This window comes from Neomonachus schauinslandi, chromosome 5 (genome assembly GCF_002201575.2).
Source record: "Neomonachus schauinslandi chromosome 5, ASM220157v2, whole genome shotgun sequence".
NCBI lineage: Eukaryota > Metazoa > Chordata > Mammalia > Carnivora > Phocidae > Neomonachus > Neomonachus schauinslandi.
In genome coordinates this window covers 19,359,141-19,384,125 of record NC_058407.1, presented here as the reverse complement: position 1 = coordinate 19,384,125, position 24,985 = coordinate 19,359,141, and the positions used below count along the sequence as shown (strand labels likewise).

At 39.4% G+C, this 24,985-nt stretch overlaps 1 protein-coding gene across 3 annotated transcripts in view; it reads right to left on the bottom strand.

The window, feature by feature from the left end:
• IGF1 (insulin like growth factor 1) overlaps positions 1 to 24,985 on the bottom strand; it is a 70,914-nt gene that overhangs the window by 41,701 nt on the left and 4,228 nt on the right. For all 3 annotated transcript variants that reach the window (XM_021687575.1, XM_021687574.2, XM_021687576.1), the window contains exon 2: positions 23,670 to 23,826. In XM_021687575.1, the coding sequence (XP_021543250.1) occupies positions 23,670 to 23,826 (157 nt within the window). The remainder of the gene's footprint in view (positions 1 to 23,669; positions 23,827 to 24,985) is intronic.

Below are 24,985 nucleotides of genomic sequence, written 5' to 3'. Positions count from 1 at the left end.
GCCCAATTCACTCAAAGCTAAAAATCTCCTTACTTTTACACAACTCTCATAGAAATTGCTCCATTACAGAGTAAAAGAGCAACACAAAGAGGTAAGTGAACTATTTTGGCTGTGACAGGAACCGTATTTGCCTTTTGGCACTGCTTTCTGACTTTCTTTGTGAAGTCTCTCTTGCTCTGATGGCCCCAGCAGCTTTCTGCATGAACAGAAACACAGACACCAGGCAATGCTCTACTTGGAGACAAATGGACTCCCAATAGCTCTAGGACTAAATTAGACCTGATAAAACACTGCTTTTCTGGATTTCTCAATCTCTTTTCACCTCCCATTTGAAGGCCAGGGTTTTCAACCATTTCATTTGGAGATTATGATTTTTACTCTGTGTTGGTGAATACAGATAAAGGACACATTGGCTCTTCTTTCAAGTTCATTTGGTGCACTTAAACAAGTTCTCTCCTATTCTTGATTTTACTTTCTCAAGTTCTACATGTTGTTTTCCAGTATTCTATCCTTCTATCTATGCATCTAATTTTGATTCATTCTTTCCATTCTAACAAAGAAAAGGATTTTGGAAAACCAAAAAGTCTGCTGGTGAGAAAAATAAACAATGTCAAAATATACATTCTAATGTCATATCAAGTGAGTCAGTTTCATATCTAATTTGATATGATTTTATCAATGATCCCCCACATTAAGTCTGGCTTATCTATTCCCAGAACTATTCTAGGTAAATCACTTGGCTCCTAGATTGGGATTGAGTTCATCAAAGAAATTGTATCAAAACCTGTGACTTCCTTACACATTCAATCAAGGACCAGAGACCATGCTCTTCCTTGCACAAGGCACTTGGATATTTATCAAACAAGTAATTTGAGACCTGCCCAGTGTTTCCTACCATTCTCTATTTTGTTTGTGTACACAAAGTAGGTAATAAATTTCCAGGAAGCTGGCACTTCTAGAAGCTTGAGATCAAGGTGCCAAGACATAGGCCCATGGACACTTTATTGTTTCCTTTACTTAACACCTCAGGAACTGTGGGCTTTCCCAGGACAAGAGACTCTAGTGTACATGAAATATCCCAGTATGTGTAGAAAAACAGAGGGAACAATGAGTCTGACTCCTGATAGAAGCAAACTAGTCACACAATTTAAGCTGCCTCCTTTGATTGTCTGGGATAAGACGAGGAAAGAGCAAGAGCCCAAACTGAACCTAACATCAAGGCTTCCTTGCCACAAGGCATCTAAACCAATGCCTGTAACAGTGGATATGCAACAATGCCTGCTATAGAGGGCAACAATAATAAGAGAGGGTAAGAAGAAGAAGATGGGAGATTGATTAGAAAAATATTCCAACGGTTAGGAAGAAAAGAAAGCTAGGGGCATGTATTGTATAGTTCTCCCCCCAGACAAATGTAGGGCATAGGAGTCTCACCATTCCTTGTTCACCCTTAGCCCTGGACCTTAGCACATTTCTGGCTAAACTCTAAGCACCTAAGTCAGGAAACCTGTCAGTTTGGTTCAGCACTAAATCCCTAACACCTGCTTCAGAGCCTGGCATATAATAGATGCTCAGTAAATAACTGTGCACTCATCCATCACATTTCAGCACTCAACTTTGCATATCTCAATTTGTGTAGTGTTGGCCTTGACAATTAGATAATTGTAGGTCATTCCACATGCTTGTCTGACATCCTTCCAAAGGCATCACACTGTGCTTACTTGTTGTTGACTCTCTGAACTTGGAGGTAACTCATGACAAACATTAAAAGGATACTTTTCTAAAAGGACATTTTAGACATAAATAGACATAGACATAACAAGACATTCTCTTCCTATTGGGTAACCTCACCTATGGGAGAAAGAAATCTTCCAGGCCAGAAAAGAGCTGGGTGAAAGAGGGAGAGATTGGGCTGGAATCTCTCTGAGCAACCTGGCCCTCAGTTATATCTAAGCAGTAAAGCAATTTAAGGACATAGGCCATAAAAAGAAAATAGTACCTGTCTTCCTGAGCAGTCTAGTCTGGAAATTGCTGGGTTAGCAACACATTGCACCCTGTGAAAACTTGTGACTTCAATGTGAAAAAAGAGAGGTTTTAATTAAATTGGGTGTTTTTGAGTCTCCCACAGGGAATTGGGATTTGGGGGTTGAGAAACCGAGAACTTTATTAGAATAAAGGGAGTCTTCTCAGAAATCCTGGAACCCCACAGCCCTTGGTGAGATACTTCATCCATGTGTGGCCACCTTTTAGCCTGTAAAAGCACTGTTAGAGTTAGCACTCTTTTGCAGCCAAGCAGGGTAACCCTGGAATGGTGTTCTTGGTCTGTGGCCTGTCCACATTATGCTTCTCCAAATGGTTTTTGATGGGCTGTAGGATTTCAGGAGTGGGGGAGTTCCCTGTAGGGCTCAAGATTTCTTAGTCTTTTGTTGTTTTTGTTGTTGTTTTGAATTTGGAAAGATGATATAAACGAGGTATGGTGGGATTAGGGGATATTTCCCCAGGCTTCAACCAGTGGACTCTGATATTCAATTCAGCTATGTTAATTGAGCACTTTCTACATGTAAAGCACTATCCCAGGGTCTGAGGATATGAAGGGGGATATGAAGACAAGTCTGGATTATAGAAGTTTATAAATGAGCACATACTTAACTCTAATATAAGTAAGATTGGAAAAATTACTATAAATTCAAATAAAGAGGAACTTGGAGTAGGGAAAGATAAATTCTTACCAATGGAGTTGGAAGAGATCTCACTAAGGAAGGAATATATGAGCTTGCCCTTAGAGGTTACCCAGTATTTCCATAGCTAGGGAAGAGGGGATGGAAGAAAAAGCAAAGAATAAAGGCATGCTATGGGCAATATGCTGAAAGGTTACCAGGTACAATGGATGCTGGGGTCAGCTGCCTGAGTTAAAACCATGGTTTTGCCCCATTTGTCCCACTTAAAAGCTATGTGCCTTTATACGCATTATATCCTTCTCTGTGCCTCAGTAGTCTCACTTTAAAGTGAGGATACTGATAGTATACACTTCACAGTTTTGTTGTGAGGATTTAAAGAATTAATACATATTAGTGCTTAGAATAGTACCATGGATATAATAAATGCTTAGAAAGTGCTAGTTATTCTTCTCCTTCAATACAAATGTTTCTCTAACCTATCTCTTTGGGCTTATTTTGCACTATTCTCCACTAGCATACTACCCCAACAACTGGCTGGACGGCTTATGCACGTGCAAAGATGCCCTATATTTTGCTGTTCATGGCTTTTCCACTAAGTTGTTTTCTCTGCCCAGAATTTCTCCATCTATCAAAATCCTATCTATTCAAAACCTCTCTTAAACACCAGATGCAACTTCTAGCCAAATGTGAGTATCCTTATTCCACTTCACAAGCATCATGGCAAATTTTTGGAAGCTTCCTTTCTTGAAACTTCCCATTAACCAAAGCTACTACTGATCTTCTGGAGTGATTCATGAGGTCTGGGGAATGTCAGGGTTTTCCCTTCCTTTTCCCTAGGGGGAGTGAAGGGCAGATTCATCTCTCTGCTTTTTCTAGATTTCCCTGAAAGATGACAGCCACACAAAAGGAACAAGGTAAACCTGGTCTCTTGAATGTGCTCTGTTTTACTTTACTTACTCCTGAAGGCCATTGCCAGCTTTGTGAATAAGACAGGACTCAGAAAGAGCTCTTCATGAAGTTCCCAAGAACATTCTGAACCAGCCTATTTTAGAATGGAGAAGGGTCTCATCTCCTCAATTTTGAAAAGCGTTTCATAGATTGAGTTAGAAGAGTGATACAAGGGGATGAGGATGGAAGATTCGCCATCAAAGAGTCAGCAGGTTCAACGGCCAACACTGGAGGGAGAATTGGGCTGTTGAACAGAATCCTAAATACTTGATTGGGAATGCAAGGCTGAGTGGGAAGAAGCCTTTCCTATTTTCTGTTTACCTACCTGTCTGGGAACAAATGGATGATCTCAATCGCGTGTTTTTACATCCTACTGTGTCAGTCCAGCATAATGCAGTGCTCAGTAGAGAAGTTCAGGACTGAACATGCAAGCCTGGAACTTCATTTCCATTCAGTTCTCTCAAGCCTGGAGAATTTTGGCTGGGAGTGTGGGGGAAGGGAATGAGAAAATGGGAGGACATGGCCCCTATCACCCACTGTGGCATTCCTGAGTTTTGATTAAGAAGAAAATATTGGCTCTGACATTCTCAATTTGCAAGATCCAAATGTATTTTGACTTTTTAAAAGAACCAAGGGCTCGGGTTTCATGGGAATGATCCTGCTCAGAACTTCTGACTCAAAACCTAAAGCTGCTCCACTTCTCAGTAGTTGAATACACAGCAAGTGCAGTTAGCAAAGTGACATTGCAATGGCTGTGAGTTGCACAACAGCATGATGTCAGCCTTCTGATGAGAGCTGGGCTGTTGAGCAATGCCACTTGGAAGAGAGAGGTCACACACAGAAAACTGTCCAACAGTTCTAAGAATTTTATATCTTTAAAAATATTCAATATATTTCTTTATGTGTTGGGGCCCAGGCTTTCCAAATCCCTGATTAGTGTTTTTCCAGAAATCTCCCTTGAATCTTGGGTCAGGCAGTGAATTTCCAGTTGACAAGCTAAGTTCATTTTCAAATATCCTGCAGTGAAATCAGGATAGAGCATTTAAAGTGGGGGAGGAATTTCCCAGAAAGGTTCCTGCTCATTGCGTCTGCCCTCTCCTCCCAATTACTCTCACTTACAGTCTCTTTCTTAATGCTGAGTCTGGGATAGCTGAGATCAAGAGTCTCCAAGAGGCAAGGTAGGTTAGACTCAGGTAAGGTTTTCCAACCCTTCATTCTAGCATGCAGGAAACATGCATTCCATTGCATTCCATCATGCCTGGTACAGCAGCACCCTGCTGCTCCATCCACAAACCCTCGTCCCAGGATGAACCTAGCAGACAGCTTGGATGGGAAACTGCCACTTCTCTCTCTGGCCCTGGGAAGAGATGAGTCATGAACATGAGCAGAGGACAAGGAGTTGACTAACCAGACCCAAAGAGTGGGGTTCATCTGGATATTGAATGGAAATCATCCCTCTGGAATGAAAGGAAAATGGCTGCATATCTGACAAGTGATCAGTAGCAACAGCCTGTGGGATACGACCCTTCCTCTACTGATCTTTTACTTTGGCCCTTCAGTCATTATGCTAATATTTGTTTGCTAAGGACCTGCAATTTGGTAAAGAATCTCCTTCATGAAAAGGCAAACTTTTGTAATAGTGTATGGTGACCATCTTGGGAGCCTCTGAGGAGAATATTACCTCTTTTGAATTCCTAACGCTGATACTCAATTTATTCAATTTTTTCAATTTAAAAAGTGGGGTGTGTGTGTGTGTATTCTAATTTAGAAGATAAGGAGAGATCCTGAGGAGGTGATGAAGTATGAATAAATGTACTTCAAAGACTAAAAGTGGATTCTAAACACAAATGTCTTCATTTAGGGAAAATCAGAGAAAATACCTCAGGGAGGAAAAGGTATCAAATCTAACTGTTAGCATGTAATAATATTTTGTCAGGAGCTTTTCCCTCATTTCAGTTCAACTACAGACTTTCAGCTAGAACTAATCTTCTAATCAAAAGGGAACAAATCTATTTATAATTGACATAAATGATAGTCCTATTTATAGTTCTCTTTGGTGTTCCATGTTTCTCTGTGGGAGATTTTCCCTGAAACAAAAGCCTACTTTTTGAAGCAACTGTGTTCCAGGGACAGCCTTGATCATTTCTGTTGCCCGAGAGATATATTTAATTAACCTCTTATCCCTACTCATGGGATGGTGGAATATGGGAAGCACTGACCAATAATACAGCTACTCCTACTTTTGCCCTTGTAATTCCAGCAAAAAGCATACATGACCCAAAAAGGAATGGCTGTCCCAACCTCTAGAGGAAGGTGCCTGAATGTCATTTTGGCTAACCCAATTGCAACTTTAGAATGTACTCTAGCCTAGCACTCCATCAATTCAAACAACACCTCATTCAAATTATCTCTAGAAACCTGTAGCTGGCCTTGATTCCCTAGAAATTTTGTATGACTCCAGAGGTATTATCTTGCCTGATACTCATAAAACCCGCCTTTTGGAGGCAGAACAGGGCTGACAGTACCCCATTTACAAGCAAGAGAATTGCCTAAATGCACTCAGCTTATAACTAGCAAAGCCAAGTCTCCTCAGGGTGTTCAGGTCTCCTCACCTCATAATCAGAGCCCCTTTTGATACCTAACCTAAAATATTATTCAAATATACACAGATACCCACAGTTAGATTTCTGTTTAATTTGGAAAAATATCTGTTTTGAGGAATCCTTGTGCTGAAAGAAAAGGAGTCAATAATGCCCATGCTCTCTGTGTCAGATCCTGTCTGGCTGGGAAATATAGAGAATCTCGTGGAAGGGGAACCTCATGACTCCAGGTAGGATTTGGATACATCATTGAACTTGAGTTGGAAAGATTGGCCTGGCAACTTCACAAAGGGAGGGATTTTTTCATGTACTTCCCATCAACTCAAAGTCAAAGCAGCTTGTTCACCCAGTATTTCATGCCTCTCTCAAGCAAAAAAGCACATCCATACCTCTACCTAGTTAAGGACCCAGGCAGACAGAAGGTACATGAAGGTAACAAATTCCACCTTCCTTTTAAACATCAATGGAAAACCTCACAAGACTATATATAGAGAGAAGAATGAAAATTCTCAGTATTCATTTGGAAATTTAGTAAACTTATGTTTTGACATCTGCCATGTCCAGGAGGAATAGAAAAAAAGAATGTCATTTTTATATTTTATTATTTATTTTAATGCTGTCAGTTTACCTTGATGATAATTCCTACACATGGGTAAAGTTTGCATTCCTAACCAGACTGAAGGTAACTTAAGGCAGGCTTTTATGTTATATCTGGAGAACATGGTGTGTGCTTGTTAATATATTAGTTGTCTCTACTTGCATTCTTGTTTTAACTTTCTCTTAATTTTTAGCACTATCCTGGATACATATTAGTCCATAAAACATTACTTAATTGAATTATATTTTAGAAGAGTGACTGTCTTCCTTTTAGTTCATATTTTACCACCTGTCATTCTGATCAAAATCCGTTAAGTTGGATCCATTTCTGGAGCCACTAAGTTCTGACTCCATAACCTTGCAACTTGTTGATGGGCTCTTCCTTCTGCCAGGGCAAACAGGAATGAGAGTGCCTTTCTGGGTGTTCAGTAACTCTGGAAATGGATACCTTTGAATGCAGTGTGCAAAATTCTTTCTGTTTCATTTTTTTCAAGGGGGTTTGTGCTCTACCTGGCACTGGCTCAACTCACTGTTTCAGCCCCCCACCCCTCTCCAGGAATAGACTGACTCCTATAATTCTAAGAAAGTTGAGCATACTAATGGGTTTGCTGATGCTCCTTGTGAGACATGCAATAGGGATTTAATCGGAAGATCACAGCCAGCTTCCAACAAAAAGGATCATGTTCTGTTTACCTAAATTCCCTCAGTAGTTTCCTTTAGATACAGCGTTTCTCACTCCCTACTTGAAAATGCTTAAAAGTCCATGGGGACATTCTGACTCAGCCATGTCTGCATTTCAAATGAGTTACTACCTTCTTATGGGCACACACTACTAATCTAGGCCTGGAAGGCAAAGAAAAATAGATAGCTTAATTAATTCCATGCAGACATGGACCATGTTGTGTTCAAGGGATTATGTGGGATTTTACAGAAGATTAATAAGACAGCCCTCAACTTTGAGGAGCTTATAGCCAACCAGATGGTATAAAGCATGAACACTCACCAAAAAACACAATATAGAATAGGTTATAAGTGTTGTAAGAGTAATAGTATTGTTATTTAGAGGAAAGAGAGTTGAAATCTGGTAGAAGGTTTTTCAGAGGAGGTGACATTTGAAAGAAGAACAGGAGAAAAGCCTAAGAAAATCTTATATATGGTAGGAAATCATCTAGGTTAGATGTTGGAATATGTAGGGAGTATTTATAAACTCAAATGCCTATAAAAGCCAAGCAAATCATGTAGAGGTGTGAGTGGGCCATAGTAATGCAATAGAAAGTGGTGAAGATTTTGGTGCTAATGTAGAAGTAAGAGTCATTTATATTGACAGATAATTCAAAGTTTTGCATTTGCCAAACAAAATACTTCTGAAAATTGGATAAAATTTACAGACTGCCAGTTTGTGAGCTTTGCTGTAGGGAAATGTTAGGAAATACAGTTGAAAAGTTAGATAGAGGTCTTATATAAAATGCCTTACTGTCAAATTGTGGAGTTTGGATTCAATTTACTTAGCCATGGATGGTTACTGAAGTTGTTTAGAAAAGGAATAAAGTGATTAAAACTGTGCTTTAGAAAGATTAATTTCATGGGTGGGATGGCTGGTGTCAAGCAATATTGGACACAGAGTGATCATTGAGGAGGCTGTTGCAATAGTTTTGGTGAGTGATGAGGAGGACCTAAATAGTGATGGGAATGGAAGGAAGGACACATGTGTAATCTTCCAGTGAATTGGTAACAGCTGTTCTGGATCTTGGTGCAAAACAAACTACAATGCTACAACTCACTTTGTCTAAAGAGTTGGGTTTGATGGTCTCCATTGTCCTAAACACTTGGAGTGATTGCGTAACTTGTCCATTGCATTGCCTGGGAACTTGGTCTTTCCTGCTTTACAAAGTCACTGGCCAAAAGCTCCACTTACTCTTGAAGAAATATCCCTTTGATGATCTCTAAATAATTGAACATTCAGTTTTTCAGATTTGGGCTCTTCCTTCACCAGGAAGACTTGATCATCTTTTAAATTTTACCTGAGCTATACCCTTGCTATGTTTGAGGAGAACAATGAAACACCTTAAAGAAAAGTTTTGTGGAATCAGCAGTGACTAGTCTAATGCATGGGTGATAGTGAAAAGGCAATAAATGAGTGTCGGGTTGAATAAAGAAGAAAGGTAAATGGTTAATATCCAAAGAGATCTTGCATATCTGGGGAAGGGGTGGCACAGGTCCATGTATGCTGAGGCATGATGGGTATATAGATGAATAAAGCAAGCCTGTAAGGCACTGTGGTGAGCTGGAGGGGCATATATCCTACCTATAAAGCTCTAGACAAAGCTGCTACTCAGGAATACTGGCCAGTAATGCTAGATCACCTAACTCTTCAAGAGAAGCTGTTAATCCTTGTTTTTTTTTTAAATTTAAAATCTCTTGTTTTTTATAATTCCAAAATGTAAAAAGTATATTTGCTGGTGCAAACAAAACATGTTTGTGGGCTAGATTCAGGTGGGGTGGGAATAGGGCACCATTTTGTGACATCTGCTCTAAAGTAACTCCATGAGGGTAGTTAATATCTTTACTCATTCCCTTCATCATTAGTGTTTTGCTAACCAGAGGACACTCAATGAATGGTGTAGGTTGGAATAATATAGGGGAGGAACATTTCTATCTGATTCAAGCTTGGGGTTCATGACTGATATTTAATGGGTCCTCACATACGAGTGAGAAATCTCTTTGAAGGCATGGCTTCATCCTCTCTTGGGTAGTGCTTAGCACAGAACAGGTGCCCAGTCAATGCTATAATTAAATAGGTTAGTGCCATAATTTTACTTCTATACATTTTACTAAAGCTCTGAATAAAAGTAATGAAAGAAGAATTCTAATAAAGGAACAACAGTAGCTCTATATCCAGTTGGATTTCTTAAAGGATTTTAGAGATTTCCATGAAACAACAGTAAATGTTAGTTTTGGAAAAGGTCTTAGAGAGTATCTTGTCAATATTCTTTCAATGGGTAGATTGCCAAGGGTTAGGGATGTTGCATTAAAAGGCTATGGATTAAGTCTAAATAAATTAAATATATAATTGTGAGCTAAGTCAAATACCACCAATTGAATTGAATATAATCAAGAGGTGACAGATACTTAAAGGTTAAGGAAAATGTATATGAAAAAAATGTGAAAACTATATCTATGACTTATTTTTTTTCCCTCTGGAGAACTGTGAAAAGAGATCATAGTGACCCCATTTCAGAAGTGGAATGTCATGGTTCAACCTAATATTATTGTTCCAGTGGAAACAGGTTTTGAGACTCATGGGACTATTCACCAAATTTACCAAGTTATGTAGTGGTAAACCTCTGAGTAAATCCAAGATACTCGAAGTCCCTCATTCAAAGCCCTCCCTCTTTTTTCTAGTGTCATTCAAAGAAAAGAAGTTATAAACTGGCCCTCTCTCACTTTTACCTGCCTTGCTGTGGGATGAGGTCTTTCTGAACAAGCACGTCCTTTAGCAATCTGGACTTTCATAAATGGGTTCAGGCTGGGGAACTTGCCGAATTCCAGAAAGGGTCTAGTGAGACGGCTTTCAACTGGGGAACCAGCTGCCTCTTTGAAAAGCAGCTTTTTTAAATTTTTTTTAAAGATTTTATTTATTTATTTGAGAGAGAGAGAGAATGAGAGACAGAGAGCACGAGAGGGAAGAGGGCAGAGGGGGAAGCAGACCCCCCGCTGAGCAGGGAGCCCGATGTGGGACTCGATCCCGGGACTCCAGGATCATGACCTGAGCCGAAGGCAGTCGCTTAACCAACTGAGCCACCCAGGTGCCCCTGAAAAGCAGTTTTAAAGTTTACCCTTCATCTTCCAGTAGAAGACAGAAACCCAGTTCTCTTAACTCAAAACCATTTCTTTTAAATTCCAATAGCAAACCTAATGGAACTAATCAACTCAGAGTCATAAGAAATAATACTAGAACCTGGCTAAGCATGACAAAGGAAACAATTTGATATGAGTAAAACACACATTTGTCCACTCAATGCAATTAGAAATATTTTTTTTAAGGACTCTTGCTTGGCTGTTCTTATAAAATATAACTATTGAAAAAGAAGCTGGCAAGATCTTAAAGACTGGATCTCAGTTCCTGGCCCCAGTGATGGGTTTGGAAATTGCAGCCACAGCAATTAGGAGTTCCAATTTCCAGTTCATAGAAGGTCAGGCCTTGGGGTTATCCTTGGGGAAGTTCTATACTTCCTCCGAGGAAAGGTTCTACCAACGTGAAGGAATTGGGGACTTGATATGGTTGAATCAACATATATATTGTTAATGATCACAAGCATGTTTGGCCCCAACAACACTTTTCAAATCTTCAGTGGAAGTTCAACTCTGACTAGCTTGTGTTTTCTTTCTTAACAGATGAGTCACCAATCAACATATACCTGTTATTCCCTAGACCAGGGCTCCTCAAATCCTTATATGCATACGAATCCTCTGGGTATCTGGTTTAAAATGCAGATTTTGTTTTAATTAGTCTGGAGTAGAGCCCTTGATTTTGCATTTCCAACAAGCTATCAGGTTGCTTTGAGTAGCAAGGCTCTAGTCTTCATACATTAAACTGTATTTTTACTATGTGACATGTGTGACCCTTAGAACATTTGTTAATCAAACCAGATTTTCCTATCATAAACAAGAGACTTCTTGCCACTTTCCATGGTCTTCAATAACATCTGGTTTCTTCTAAGAGACTTCTCTGTTCTTTATTATTGCCATTGTTTTTTTGTTGGGGGCGGATATTGAAATCATTTATATTGACTGAAATCAATTACCTGATGGATGACTTTAAGACAATAAGTGATCAGTGCCTACTTCAGAACCAGCCAGAAATAAATCCTTCTGTGTCTTTAGCTTACACAGCATAGTGTTTTCATGCAATGTTACTGAACCCTTGTCTGGCTTCTCTGGTAAGGGAGATTTCCATAATTGCATGCAAAGCACTAGTAATCTACAGAAATACCAGCCAGATTTGTGGCACTAATATCTTTTGTAAGTCTTATGATTCAAATAACTCAGGGCCCACAGACTGTCTATCTTAAGGTAAGCCTGAAATGATGCTTATTTTATGAGTATGTCATTGATCTTCTCAGAATCTATCCCCAAATATCTGTTCTATAGTGGGAGGCAAGAATAAGCAGAAAAGAAGGATCTTTGGAAAGCCAAAAACATCTCTACACCAAATTGAGAGAGAGGAATTATAAGGTGAATGCAATTAACTGGCAGTCGTGTCTATGCTGAAAACATAATCATCCCTTTAATAAGGAACATTTGCTGTGCTTGACAAACTCACAGTGAAATGGTTGGATCCATAGGAAGGAACATGCTGAAAATGGTTTCAATATGATCCTGTTTTTTCACTCAATAACCATTGATTGAGGGTGTCCAGCCAAAAACAATGAGAAAATGAGCCAACAATAGTCTTACCCTTTGACCATATTAGATATAGTTGCAGCTGAAATTTGTTATATGTTTCAGTAATAACAAAGCATCCATATGGAACAAATATTTGGCAGTATGGCAGCTGATGAAACCAGGAAAAATTAGACAAATTATCAATCGCTCGCTCCCAAATTACCCCAAGAAGAAATTAGATCCATTTTCAGTAGCTTTGCTTTCAAATTTCTTCATTCCATGAGTCACCACTACCTTCTGCCAAACTAAATATGTCTATGAATGGCTGGAAACTTTAATGGAAAGAAACATAAAACTCAAAATACGTAGGAAAATTTAAGCTTCTTCATGGAAGACCTTCATGGAAGACTAGCAAGTCAGGAATGTGTAGAGACAGAAATAATGCCTCGACAATACCTTTTGTTTTGGGTGGCTTCTGAGTTAACAAGCAATATAAAATGCATAAACTAGGCAACCAACAAACATGACTTGAAACTAAAGGCATCTCTAAAAAGAAATTAGCTCTTTACTATTTTCTTTTAAACCTCTAATCCATCAAACTACTACAATCTATGAAGATCCATAGTCCTACAGTCAGGTTGATCAGATTTGGAATAAAGAGACTTGATGTTATCCAATGGGTGATAGAAGTTGGGAAAAAAAAGTTTTCTGACTGGTTAAGGTCAAACACTATTCTAATACATTACACCAGAAGTGACTGACATAGCAGTTCTGAGTTGCTAGTGCTACCTTTATGTGAATTTATCAAGGTTAAGTTTAAAGTGTCCTCCTGTGCAAAGAGCCCTAGACTAAGTGAGGTGACTGAGTTGCAGTTCTGGCTTTCCCACCAGCGTGCTTTGTGATATGCCTATTATGTTATTTTCTGGATCTCGCTTCCTTCATCTGGGAAGTGAGTACACGGAACCAGATTGCTCTATACAATTCTTTCTAGATCTCCAATTCTTCAGTTATGCTGTGACAGATAAAAATCACTTATTCTCTGAGGGCTGATGCTCCAGCTGTTATACCTACCCTGGGGGCTTATTTGTCAGGGATCTACCATTTGTTATAAGCCTCCCCTTGACTACCATCCCTCCTTTTAGTATGAATATCTCAGATGAAATAGAGAGGAACTGAGTGGAGGTTCTGTGTACAAAGCCACTTCCACAGATGGAACCTCTTTGTGAAGGCTCTTTTGGTAGACCTTAAAAATTCTCTGTGGACTAGAATTAGCTTACTGTTGAGCTAGGAGAAATTTTTACTGGGGCAATAGTGAAGGGGTCCCGAGAAATGATATCTCAAATAGGCTTTTTTATTCTCTACCTTAAATCTCAGATCCTTAATGGTGGCAGTAGCAAATGAAAAGCTATGGAGGTATATTCTGGGGACTGGTAGAAGGAAATAACTATTGGGATGACTCTGTGAACATCAAGTCAAGCAGGTTAACTAAGTGCCCAACACTGAATGTTGTGGAGGACAGAAAAAAAAAAAAAAACAAAACAAAACCTTAAAACTTTATTCTTCTGGAAGAGCTCAAAATAGAATGAAAATTCATAGCAGGAGTGACCAGTATTTGATTGTGAGGTTCAAAAGTGTCTTTGCTAAGTCAAATATTGTGTCTCTGAGAGCTGTTTGATGAGAAGCATCTGGGATAGAAGAACCACATGCCACATGGTCACTAGACCATATGTTGATAAAACTCACAATTTTGATTTCATCAAAGCCATGTCCAAACAAAAAAAATTCAATTCTCCTAAGTCAGGCTGAGATAAGGAAGCAGTTACGCTGGGCAACCTGAGAGTGCAGAGATACTTTTCTGATTAGTGAGTACATTCCTTCTGCTGAACACTGCATTTTGAGGCTGAGCAGAAATCACTAATAGCTGATTTGGGAGAATGGAAATCTTTTGCCTCCATGTGAAACCTCAGTGACTACCTAACCACCTTGAGGACACAGACTCTTTAAGCAAGCTTAGTGTGGTAAAGTGATAAGCCCTGTCTTTTTGCTGCTTCCTGCAATGAGGACATGAACAGTAATACTGGGTGAACATTCTGAAAATCCATTAGTTAACTCTTGGGCTGTCTAAATGCAAAGCGATATGTTAATAGAAGATACCAATATACTTTTCTTTCTAATTAATAAAGTTGAGATGATACACTGCCAAATTAACTTTTCTAAATTATAATTATTGAAGAACAATTGAACTAATGGGTCAATGCCATTAATAACTGAAGTCAAACCACTGAAATAATTTGTGGTGATGATAAGAGAGACAGGCAAAGCATTCAACTCAATCAATTAACAGTAACATATTTGGATGGCCCCTTAGGTTTTCAAAGCCTTCTATAGTTGAGCCTCAAAACAAGGTGTAATATTTTAATTCCCACTTTACTAATGAGGAGAATGTAAGACCCAAGGATATTAACTAACTGCACCAAGGGGGAGAAGTGCTATTAAGAAGGGGAACTGGGTGAGGCTCAAATGTGGAACTTCTGGTTTCCAATGTAATACTTCATTGATCTTTCTGTTTTCTGCTGGGGTTGTTTCTGGGCAATAAAATGCCTCTGATGATATTTAGATAGGAAAGACACAGAAGGCAAGAGAAAAATTATGACCACCATATCTGAGCCAGGCCTTTTCACTTGTGGGATATTGACAGCTATTTATTATATGACTAAGAAGGAAACGGCCATAAATATTGAGGTCATAGATAATGGGCTTCTTTTTCATTTGCTCCAAGTGGTCATAATCACATTTCTAAGCACAAAGTTTTGCTTTACACCATTTCTACCTTCCTTTACTGTTGTTACTAAAATAAATGAGTTCTATAGCTATAACACAAAAGGGGGTGCCTACAAATACCTTCTAGATAGCCTATAGGAAGAGCTTTATATTTTCAGAAAAAAAAGTTTTTAAAACCACAGTGAATCTTCTCATTGCTTAGTCTAGGCAATGGAACATAGGCTCCTGATTAACCAGTGACTGATAATTAGTATCTCTGTTTCTTTCACTCATGGCTTTCCTATCCCTCTAGTCGCTTCTCTTCTGGACACCTCTAGTCCAGTAGTTCTCAACTAGGGGTGATTCCACACCCCCACCCTGGGGGCATCAGGTAATGTTGAGATGCTTTTGCTTGTCATGACTTGGAGGAAGGATACTGGCATCTAGAGGGGGGTAGTAGCCTAGTATGGTGCTAAGCATTCACAATGCACAGAAGAGCCCCCTCCCCCAATAAAAAATTATATGGCCCAAAATGTCAATAGTGCTGAGGTTGAGAAACTGTTGCCAATGACACTGCTGGGGGAGGTGAGTGGGGAGTATGAGAATGAAGTAGGATTTAAAAACATGCCACTTGGTCTCACAAAGGGTCTGGGGCTGGGGCAGTGAGGAAGGAGAAGTAAGGAGGCCAAAATCTATAGTGTCCTCAAATCAGTTTAATCCAGAATTCTAACTCTTGGTGCTCCTTTCCCCAGTTTCATAGATAATCAGGAGTTATTGGCTGCATGTAGGTTGGCTCAGTGCAGACTTTCTTAATCACTTGCCTCTGATGAAAGAGCCCTTTCACCAGGGTAAATGGCACAGAGGTAGTACCATCTTCCCAGCAATATTCACAGAATTGACTCTATGACTAACCAGATTTCAAAGTTTAAAAAGACCCCTCCAATAGCTTTTTAATACCTCATAAAGACCACAGATGAAAGAAGAAAATCTGAAGAGATTCATAGAGTATTTGCTTGGAAGTCTGCAAAAAAATCAGGTGTAAATTTCTTTTGGCCTGGGGCCGTCAGAGAAATCTCCAGAAAAAAAGCTGATCCAACAACTCGTCAGACTGTTTCAGATTTTCCAGGAGCACAGCTTTGCTAAGTCATTCCAAAGCAGCTCTACCCAAGTTGACATTGGAGAGAGTGACCAAAGAGTCAGAATAATATAATATACAATAATAGTCTAAATTATGACCTTAAGTGGACTTGGAATGCCTAAAGTACATCTGAAGTTTTTGTGTAATGTATAAGAAACAGGCAAGGAATTACTTTAGTCTGTGCAAATTTCTATAGCAAGGGAAAGTGTTAAACTTAAGTTTCAGGTGAGTTTATTGGAATGAGAGAGCCACCAAGATCTATATTCACTTGGGTGAGCTTGATTGGAGGCCTCTCCCAGGCCATTTTAATTTACCAGGTAACTTTGACATAGGCATGGTTCATTGCTGCCAGAGGCCAAACACCCAATTGGAATCAGAAAAGAGAATCAACAGTGTCTTTTTCTATTTCTGCCACTAAATAGCAGTGTGACCTTGGACACATCACCTCTCTATGAGTTTCATTCTTGATGTTTGACTATTTTTCAAGGGTTTCCAAACTTATAGCAATCTTTAATTTTACTTCCTTTGAATAATCAGGTATTTTTAAGAAGGAGATATTAGAGAGATATATACTTAATCAATAATCAGGTTCTTGGGTGTTTTTCCAAGGGCTTCAGCATGACTTTTTTTTTTGGCATGGAAACCCTATCCTGTAGTATGCCTGAGCATTAAATGCAAAAGGTTTTAATTTAAAAGACTGTGTGGTCTCTACTGGTTGCACAATTTCTTTTTGTGTCCGTGCTGCTGCTGATCAAATATTGCAAAGCCATTAATTACCTTAGGACAAATGCAGAGGGCCATGTGCAAAAGTTCTGGCCAATTGCATAAAGCAATATGCCAGATACAAAGTAAGTGAAGGGTTTTTCTTGGTATTTAAGGTTCACTGAAAAAGTAAGAGGGGCAGCTATGCCAAGAATGAAAAGCCAGAGCTTGCCAAGTGCTTCTTCAAGTGGCTTTAGCCAATGTGAGACTAAACAATGCATTAAATAGGCATACAACTTACTGCAGTTAAGGAACTGCACGTCAAATAACAGCTCTTTGCTGTTTTAAACATGATCTCGCATATAGATAAAGACAAACAAAATGCTGTGTTGTCATCTTCTTAGTCTAACAGCTAATAAGGCCTGAGGATTTGAACTTTCCAGGCAATCAAAAGTAATTCTTTGTGATGTAAGGGCTTGCTGATGTTTCACAGGGAGGTGTAGGATGGAACTCTGCCAGGGCAGCAGCCCAGTGCAAGAACGATTTTTTGCCACCATGGTTGTCAGAGATCTGGCTGCATAAAACAGCAAAGGCTTTATAGCCCATTATTGAGAACAATGAGAAATCTACTTGAGAGAGATCTTGTACCTGTTTTCATTGTCTGATGCTTTGTTATAGGCTGTGAAATGGGAAGGAAGGCTGGTAGAAGAATGAGGTTGGCTCTTAACAGAGGCCCTGAGGAGGGCTGGCATGGTACATGATGTCTGGAAAAGGTATATGGTGGCCCAGGGAATTGAAGAATGCCAAAACTCTCTTCTGGATCCAAAATGCCTAACTTACCAGCCACTTAAGATAAGAGACATCCAAAACCAATAGTGTCAAACAACTGGTTGAATGATACCTGCACAGGTGGAAGCCTTACATCCAAACCGCTGGCTGCTCTCGTAACTCCTTCCATGGCCAAGCTGGAGAAGCCTCTTCCTGCCTGGCACCTTATCTGGATTATGGCACCTTGTGATTCCCTCTCCTTTACCGCTTCTCTCCCATAACACCCAGAGAAAAATTCCCGGTCCAAATAAACAGCCCTTCTTTAGTTGGTCTTTGAGAAAAACCAACAGAACTAATAGCTGCAAGACGTGAGGCAGTTGAAGTTTGCTGGCAGAGAAGGAAGAAAACTTGAAGTTGTCCAGAAGAAGATCTCCCCCGGATCATACTGCATATCCTGGGGTTCACAGGTGAACTGCAGTGTTCAATCTGAGTGGGGTCCAGTCTCTTGAACAACAGCAGCCCCTAATCAAAGACTTTTCTTGTGCACCCTGAAGATATTCAATTAGTATTTCCTAAATTTTTCTGGAAGATAAAATGTAGGGTGATCACATGAATATCTCCCTCGTGCTTCCTTTCAAAGAAGTGTTCAGAATCAACTGGATTACTCTCTCTCAGAAGAGGGCTGGGATTTTTGGAAGCATCTCTCCATGCCATAACATTTTGGGCCACTAAACAATGTAAATGGCCAAATGAACATAATTCTTGGAGACAAGAGACCCTAACTTTGGTTCTAGATCTGTCCAGTGAGGTAGGTCACAAAATCTCAGTGTCTCATGTTTCTCATTTGTCCAGTGAAGCAATAATTCTTGCCTTCCATGGGGTAAAACCAAAGTAAGAGAGCTGATGCAAGTGGATTTTGAACAAGTAAATATACTAGTCAAATACAAGAATTCTTCTTGCTACTGATATTGTTATATACCTATTACTACTAATAATAGGTTTTATCAGCTACCCTTAAGGAGAGAAAATGAGTGTATAACTAATTGGGCTGTTCAGATACCTCAACCTTTACAATATACTCTGCAACTGACCCCACAAGAGAGTAAATAAGTATTGCTAACATGTATGGTGCTTACTATGTGCCAGGCAGTATTCTAAGTTAATATGTTCTAATACATTAACTCATTTAATCCTTACACCAGTTTTATGAGGTAGGCCCCATTTTACAGATGAGGAAATTGGGGGAACAAAGAGGTTAAGTAATTTGCTCAAGGCCACCTACCATGTAAGCTAGAATTCAAACTCTGAATTCTTGGCAATAGAGACCATGCTCTTGGTCTTGAACCCTTCACTCTTCTGCTTCTTATAATTCTCTATCAGGGAGATGGTCTTAAAGAGTATTAAAATGTCAGAAAAATGCAAGTTATTTTCTAATTTTTCACAGAAGCTATCACGTTTTAAGTGGTCCTTTGTTTGCATAGACTGGTCCTCTGGGATGCAAGCATTTAGCATCAATATAAAAACACATTACTTTTCTTTAAGACTATCTGTGGCCTATTAGCTTAGTGGTACTAATGAGCCCAGGGCCATAAGGTAAAACCCCACATGTGCCAATTAATTTCAAAGAGAAAAGCTTTTCCACAACCAGAGACTGTACCCTTAACTTTGAGCAGCTGTCATACAAATGCATGGCTGGCGGTCTAAGGGGTACCAAGCCGTGGAATACAAATGGTGTAGCTCAAACCCAGCCCCACTCAAAGCAATGCTAATGGTGTATATCTTTGAATGCCCTGGACTATACACTCCCTTCTTTAATTGGAAAGGCAGTATCAATAGGCTGGCAAAAGGCGGTTGGTCAAGGTTTGGAAGCCTATAGATTCTTATTTGTCCCATCTGACTTAATAAAGGGCAACTAAAAACTGACCTACTCACTTGTTCTCACATCCAAGAGAGTGAGAAAATGTAAAGATGAGAACTGTCAGCTGGTCCTTCCTCACAAAGAAACATGGCAATCTGCTTGCATGTGCTCCTTTGGCCAGATGACTTTTGTGTATTTGGTCATGTCTGAGCTTCTATTCCACTCCTGAGGGGTTGAAACCCAGATTAAAACAAAACAAAACAAAACAAAGAAGCTAGCTACTCTTTCTTTACGTAGGTGAAATCTTCTATCTTTGGGGGCAAACAGAAACTCTTTAGGGAAGATAAAGGACACTAAATGTTCTTTGGTCACTACTTAAATCTAAGGTTCTCCTTTCTTGAATAGCACCAAATCCTTGTTCATTATAACCTGGACTATGAGTCTGTTAAAGTTATAAGAAGTCATTTACTTTAACAAAATCCCCTTGTTTTATGGACAAGGACATTTTGACCCAGGAAGTTTAAATGCCTGCCAAAGGCATACAGCTAATGAGTGACAGGTCTGGGAGCAGTTTTCTGAGCACTATATTTCAAATGAAAGAAACATGAGTTAATAAATAATACCTAGATCTAGGAAGTTTGTTGCAATCAATAACAGTGAAATTCATTGCAAAGTTTCGCTTAAACTCCATAAAGCAGTATGTTTTAACGCATGAAGAATGCGCTTAGTTTATTCAGACCTGTTCTTAATAACTACGAATTGGAAGTGTGTTTTACAAAAGCTATAAATCTGGAATAGCTGAAAGGGTATCCAACTTTCTTTTCTATTTGATTTACTTCTCCTTTTTCCCAGACCGCTGAGGTAAAGCATATACAGTTTATTTAAGGGACTGTTTATAGACTCTTAAAACTAAAAAGGACCCCAGAAACTTGCTTTCTTTTGGTTGCTCTTAATTGAAACCATCCAAGATGGTTGGTTGTCTTTCAAATATTTAAGTATCTCCAAAGAGAGAAATTCCACAAGCCCTTAAAGTACATGTTAAAATGGTTAATCACCATGACTGTCAAAAAATTATATCTATGGCAAGCTTAACTTCTTCTTTTTCACTTGAAGCTCTTTTCCTCTTGCTATGTTTCATGCAAAATGAGGTTATAACAAGCCCTCCTCTATGAGGGCTCCATCAATCTGGCAAGATAATAGCGAGCTCTTTCCCAATGTGCCACTTCATTACGCCACCATTTTCCTCACAGGACTGTGAGAGCACAAGACTGGCTGATACCTTCTCTTACTATGATGCATAGGGAAGAATTAGTAATTAGCTATTCACTGGAACTTTCATTTCATAAAATGTCTGGGGAAGCTGCATTAATTATAGAGGAACTGTTCCACTTATGCTGGAAAAATTGTTCACAAAACAGATAATCTAGAAGGTTGCTTCCACTGTGTTGTAGTAGAACTTGTGCTTATAGAGAAATATGAGCTCATTCACACACTGGGTCAGTCTATACAAAGAAAACATTATATATTTTTTTTATTCAGAACTGTTCTGTGTCTAATAGGTTAAGAAAACTCTCCTTGTTAAACATTCTGACCTGACAAAAAAGATAAATATGGAGGCAATTTTCTTTTAGATGTTTGAATTTCAAATGAAAATCAGAAACTGCTTTCCACTATTAAAAAAAGAAAACAACAACAAAACTGTACTTTCAAAGTGGATTTGAAGCAGCTTTAAATAAAAGGCACAGCTGCAATAAAACTTTGAAAGTAAGGGTAAAAACAATGAAAAGAGTCAACTGACAGGGGATAGAGGTGAGGAAGACTGCTTTCCTCTAAAAAAGTATCTCAAAGACCCATAAATGCTTAGAGCTAACTTCTCCACACACACTAAATCTCACGGGACAAAAAGGAAACTCAATACAATTTGTTGACAACAGTTAATGCCTGTTAGAATAATTGGCTCAGACACAAAACAGACCATCAGTGTAGCTTAGGGATGATGACCAAAATGCAGCCTCTAGTCAGCCTCACAGTCATATTCAGTTGAATAAAAGAAAAACAATTTTATCCAATAGCTGGGTAAATAGGAGATACGAATTATCCAAAGTAATTGACAAGCCTAATTCTTTATGGTTCTGAAGACTGAGATCCCAAATAAGTAATTCCATTCCATTCAGGTGGGCTCAATTTAATTCAAGCTTGTCAGTTCAATGATCAAATAGAGCCTTTTCTATATCAGCCAGGCATTGAGCTAGATACTGGGATTCAGTGGTAAATAAACATAGTCTTTGGCATCAAGGAGCCCATTGAGAGGGTAGATCCTGGTTAGGTGATTTCAATAAAAGAACCTTTTTGGTGCCTTGAAATTGGTTTCCATCATAGTTGTCCAATACTCTTAACCGTCTGTGTGCACATGTATCAGTATTATATGGTTACTTGAGACCAAATCATTATTTACATTCCCATATTCATTATCTAATGCAAACATCATAAGCACAGAATGATCCAGTTTCCTTCTACTGTACATGGAAATCCTGGAGCACGTCAAGTTGAATAAGGCAATTCATCCTGGCACATAACGGAAGACAATTGTGGATTTGGCAATTACCTTGATCCTTGGATCAAAGGAAATTGCACAAATGGATTATCAAGGCAAAAAAAAAAATCCTCTTGGGCATAATATGTGAGAATTACTTATTCATTTTTTTATATGTGGATCAGTAGCAGCAAAGTAAAGAATAATGACAACCCATCATTGGGTGATGTTGATGTAGCACATTTGCCTTTCACTATATATTTCAAAGGTAAAACAAGTCTGCTATTTGAAAAGTACCCACCCAATGAACTTACTCATCTGCCCTACAACAGAGACCTGGATAGAATTGCTTTATTGCCAGAAAAATAAATGAATTCATTCTATTAAAGCATTAGCTGGAAACAGAGAGGGGTGTTTGCCCATTCAAGTAGTAAAAAGCACTTCTCATTCTCTGTCACTAGTTGTTTAAAGACTATTTGTTGCCAAATCTATGGTGAATACAAATCATCAGTCCCCCATCAGCCTCTCCCTTGCCATCTCTCTGACTCATCCCAGACTGCTATATTCAAGCCCCTCCCCCTACTCTCTCTCTCTCTCTCACACACACACACGCACACACACGCACCCATGCACGCACGTACAGGCACACACCACCTTCCCTGGGAAGAAGATGAGAGAGACCTAAGTGTGTGAGTCATCAGAGGAGCTATTCAAAACTTAGTGGGCAACTGAGGTAAGCTGTCTACACTCCAGTGATAATGAACCTCCAAGAATGATTCATGCTCACTGAGGACCTGAACATCAGTTTCCTGGAACTCTCTAAAATTCCAAATAATTATATAGAATGAGCAATTGGCTTTAAATCTTTCACTGTCCTATAATATACGATGAGATAGATGTCTCTGAGGTAGATTCTGTAAGTGCTCAGTTCCCCCAGGCAACATTGACTTATGTTTGTGTTTATTATTTGCAAACATTGCCTGGGCTGTCTATTTTTTATTGACTGTCAGCTTTTTAATCACCTGAGACCTACTTATGGGATAAGTAACCCCACACTTGTCAGAAACCCTTTTCCAGATGGAGATATCACTGGAGAGTCCCAGAGAAAAGCTAAGTCGAAGGAAGGCAATAACAAAACATCAAGGTCAATTTTCATAGAGGACAAATTAATATGGCATTTCAGTTTGCATTTAGAGAGTGCCTGTGTTTTCGTAAATGTGCCTTTGAGCAAAGTTCACCTTCTGTCCCTGGTGATTTCACATTGCGCGGAGACATCTGGGATGTGCCCCCTTAATTCTTCTTCCCAGTCCACCTTACTATTTTACTCCAAATTACCTAGCACTTAAAACAGGCCTCCATGTTTCCATATGTTTATATGGGCACCAACAGATCTCAAAAACAAAAACCTCAATTCCCCAGGGTCATTCTGTCCCTTCCTTTCACTGAAAGGAAAGGAATAGCGAGGGTAGAGCACAATAATTTTGGGAAAGCTCAGCAGGAAGTAGTTAAAAGACAAACTGCTAAGGAGGAAAATTCCATCCTAAATCTGCAAAACTTGCCACAGCCCCGCTGAAACACTAGGCTTACTTTAAGGTGAGGGATCTCAGAGGCTGAGGAAGGCTGCCAGCCACGGGCAGTCATTCAGTTATTCACACACTGCCTGTGGTTGTAAATCCACAGAGCAGTGAGAGGGAGGGCTACTTACTGAAATAAAAACCCCTGTCTCCACACACGAACTGAAGAGCGTCCACCAGCTCAGCCCCACAGAGCGTCTCTGGTCCAGCCGTGGCGGAGCTGGTGAAGGTGAGCAAGCACAGGGCCAGGTAGAAGAGCTGAGAGGAGGACATAATGTGCATCTTTACCTGCCAGAAAAATAGAAGGATGGTCATGTTTCCTCCTTGGTCCTTGCAAGGGCAGGGGTGGTGAGGCAAATGTGCCTCACTCCTAGCATTACATTACTGCCATTAGTCAGAACTACCCTGCACAGCAGTGCAACAGAGTGTGTGACGGACCTCAGGGTGCTGTGGCCTGAGCACTTCTTGGCATCAAACAACCTGTGTTTAATCCCCTTGCCACCGTGGACTTCACTGAACCCCTTCTTTGCAGATTCCTATTGCAATTCAATGAGATAAAATATCTAGAAACATTTACTATGTAAATGAAAACTGCTATTATTGCAGTAGAATCCCACACCACTCAGAGATCCTGGTAAACCTTTTGAACTGTCAAAGGTTAAACTATGCTCAGTCCAGATTTGGGACCAAATACATTTTATTAATTTAAATTCTCTAAAGATTGGCCATCCACAGATGGCCCATGCATTCATTATGGACCAGAATATTAAGTTAACTAGAACATCATTCCCCAGCTACTGATTAAAGATAATTTACTTGGATAAAAACGGATTTGTGAAAATACTATATGTCCTTACAGGGTTTTTGTTTTTGGTTTTTTTCACTTAATGAGAGAGAGAAAGAGAGAAACAGAGACAGAGAGGAAGACAGAGAGACAGAGAAACTTCTTACCTGGGGAATATCAGCAGTTAACACAACCACAAGTGGAAGTGAAAAAAAAAAAAAAAACAGAAACAGGAAAAATAGGATTTAGGAATGAAATTGGCTCATGCTAAGTAGACCCTACATCTTCTGTATTCTAAAGTCCTCTGTGTCAAGTGCAGTATCAAATCAACATGTGTGGAGAGATTGCCTTCCATGAACAGGGCATTGGGCTCAAAACCTGCAAAAGTTTTTTTTTGTTTGTTTTTTGTTTTTGTTTTTTGGTTTTTTTTTCTGCCACAAGAATTCTGACTTCATGTCTTGGAGGGACTTATGTGTCTCTGTATCCATTTTATAGCAGAATATGCTGAGACACCCCCGGTGACAGACAAATGGCAGCCTGGCCAAAAGCAGGATTTCTGTGGCTCAGGGCTCTGTCCTCTCTCAAAGTAGTAGAAACAATGCTAAGGTGATCACTAACTTTTCCATATTGCTACTGTGGCACAAAGATGTGGTTTCTTCCAGG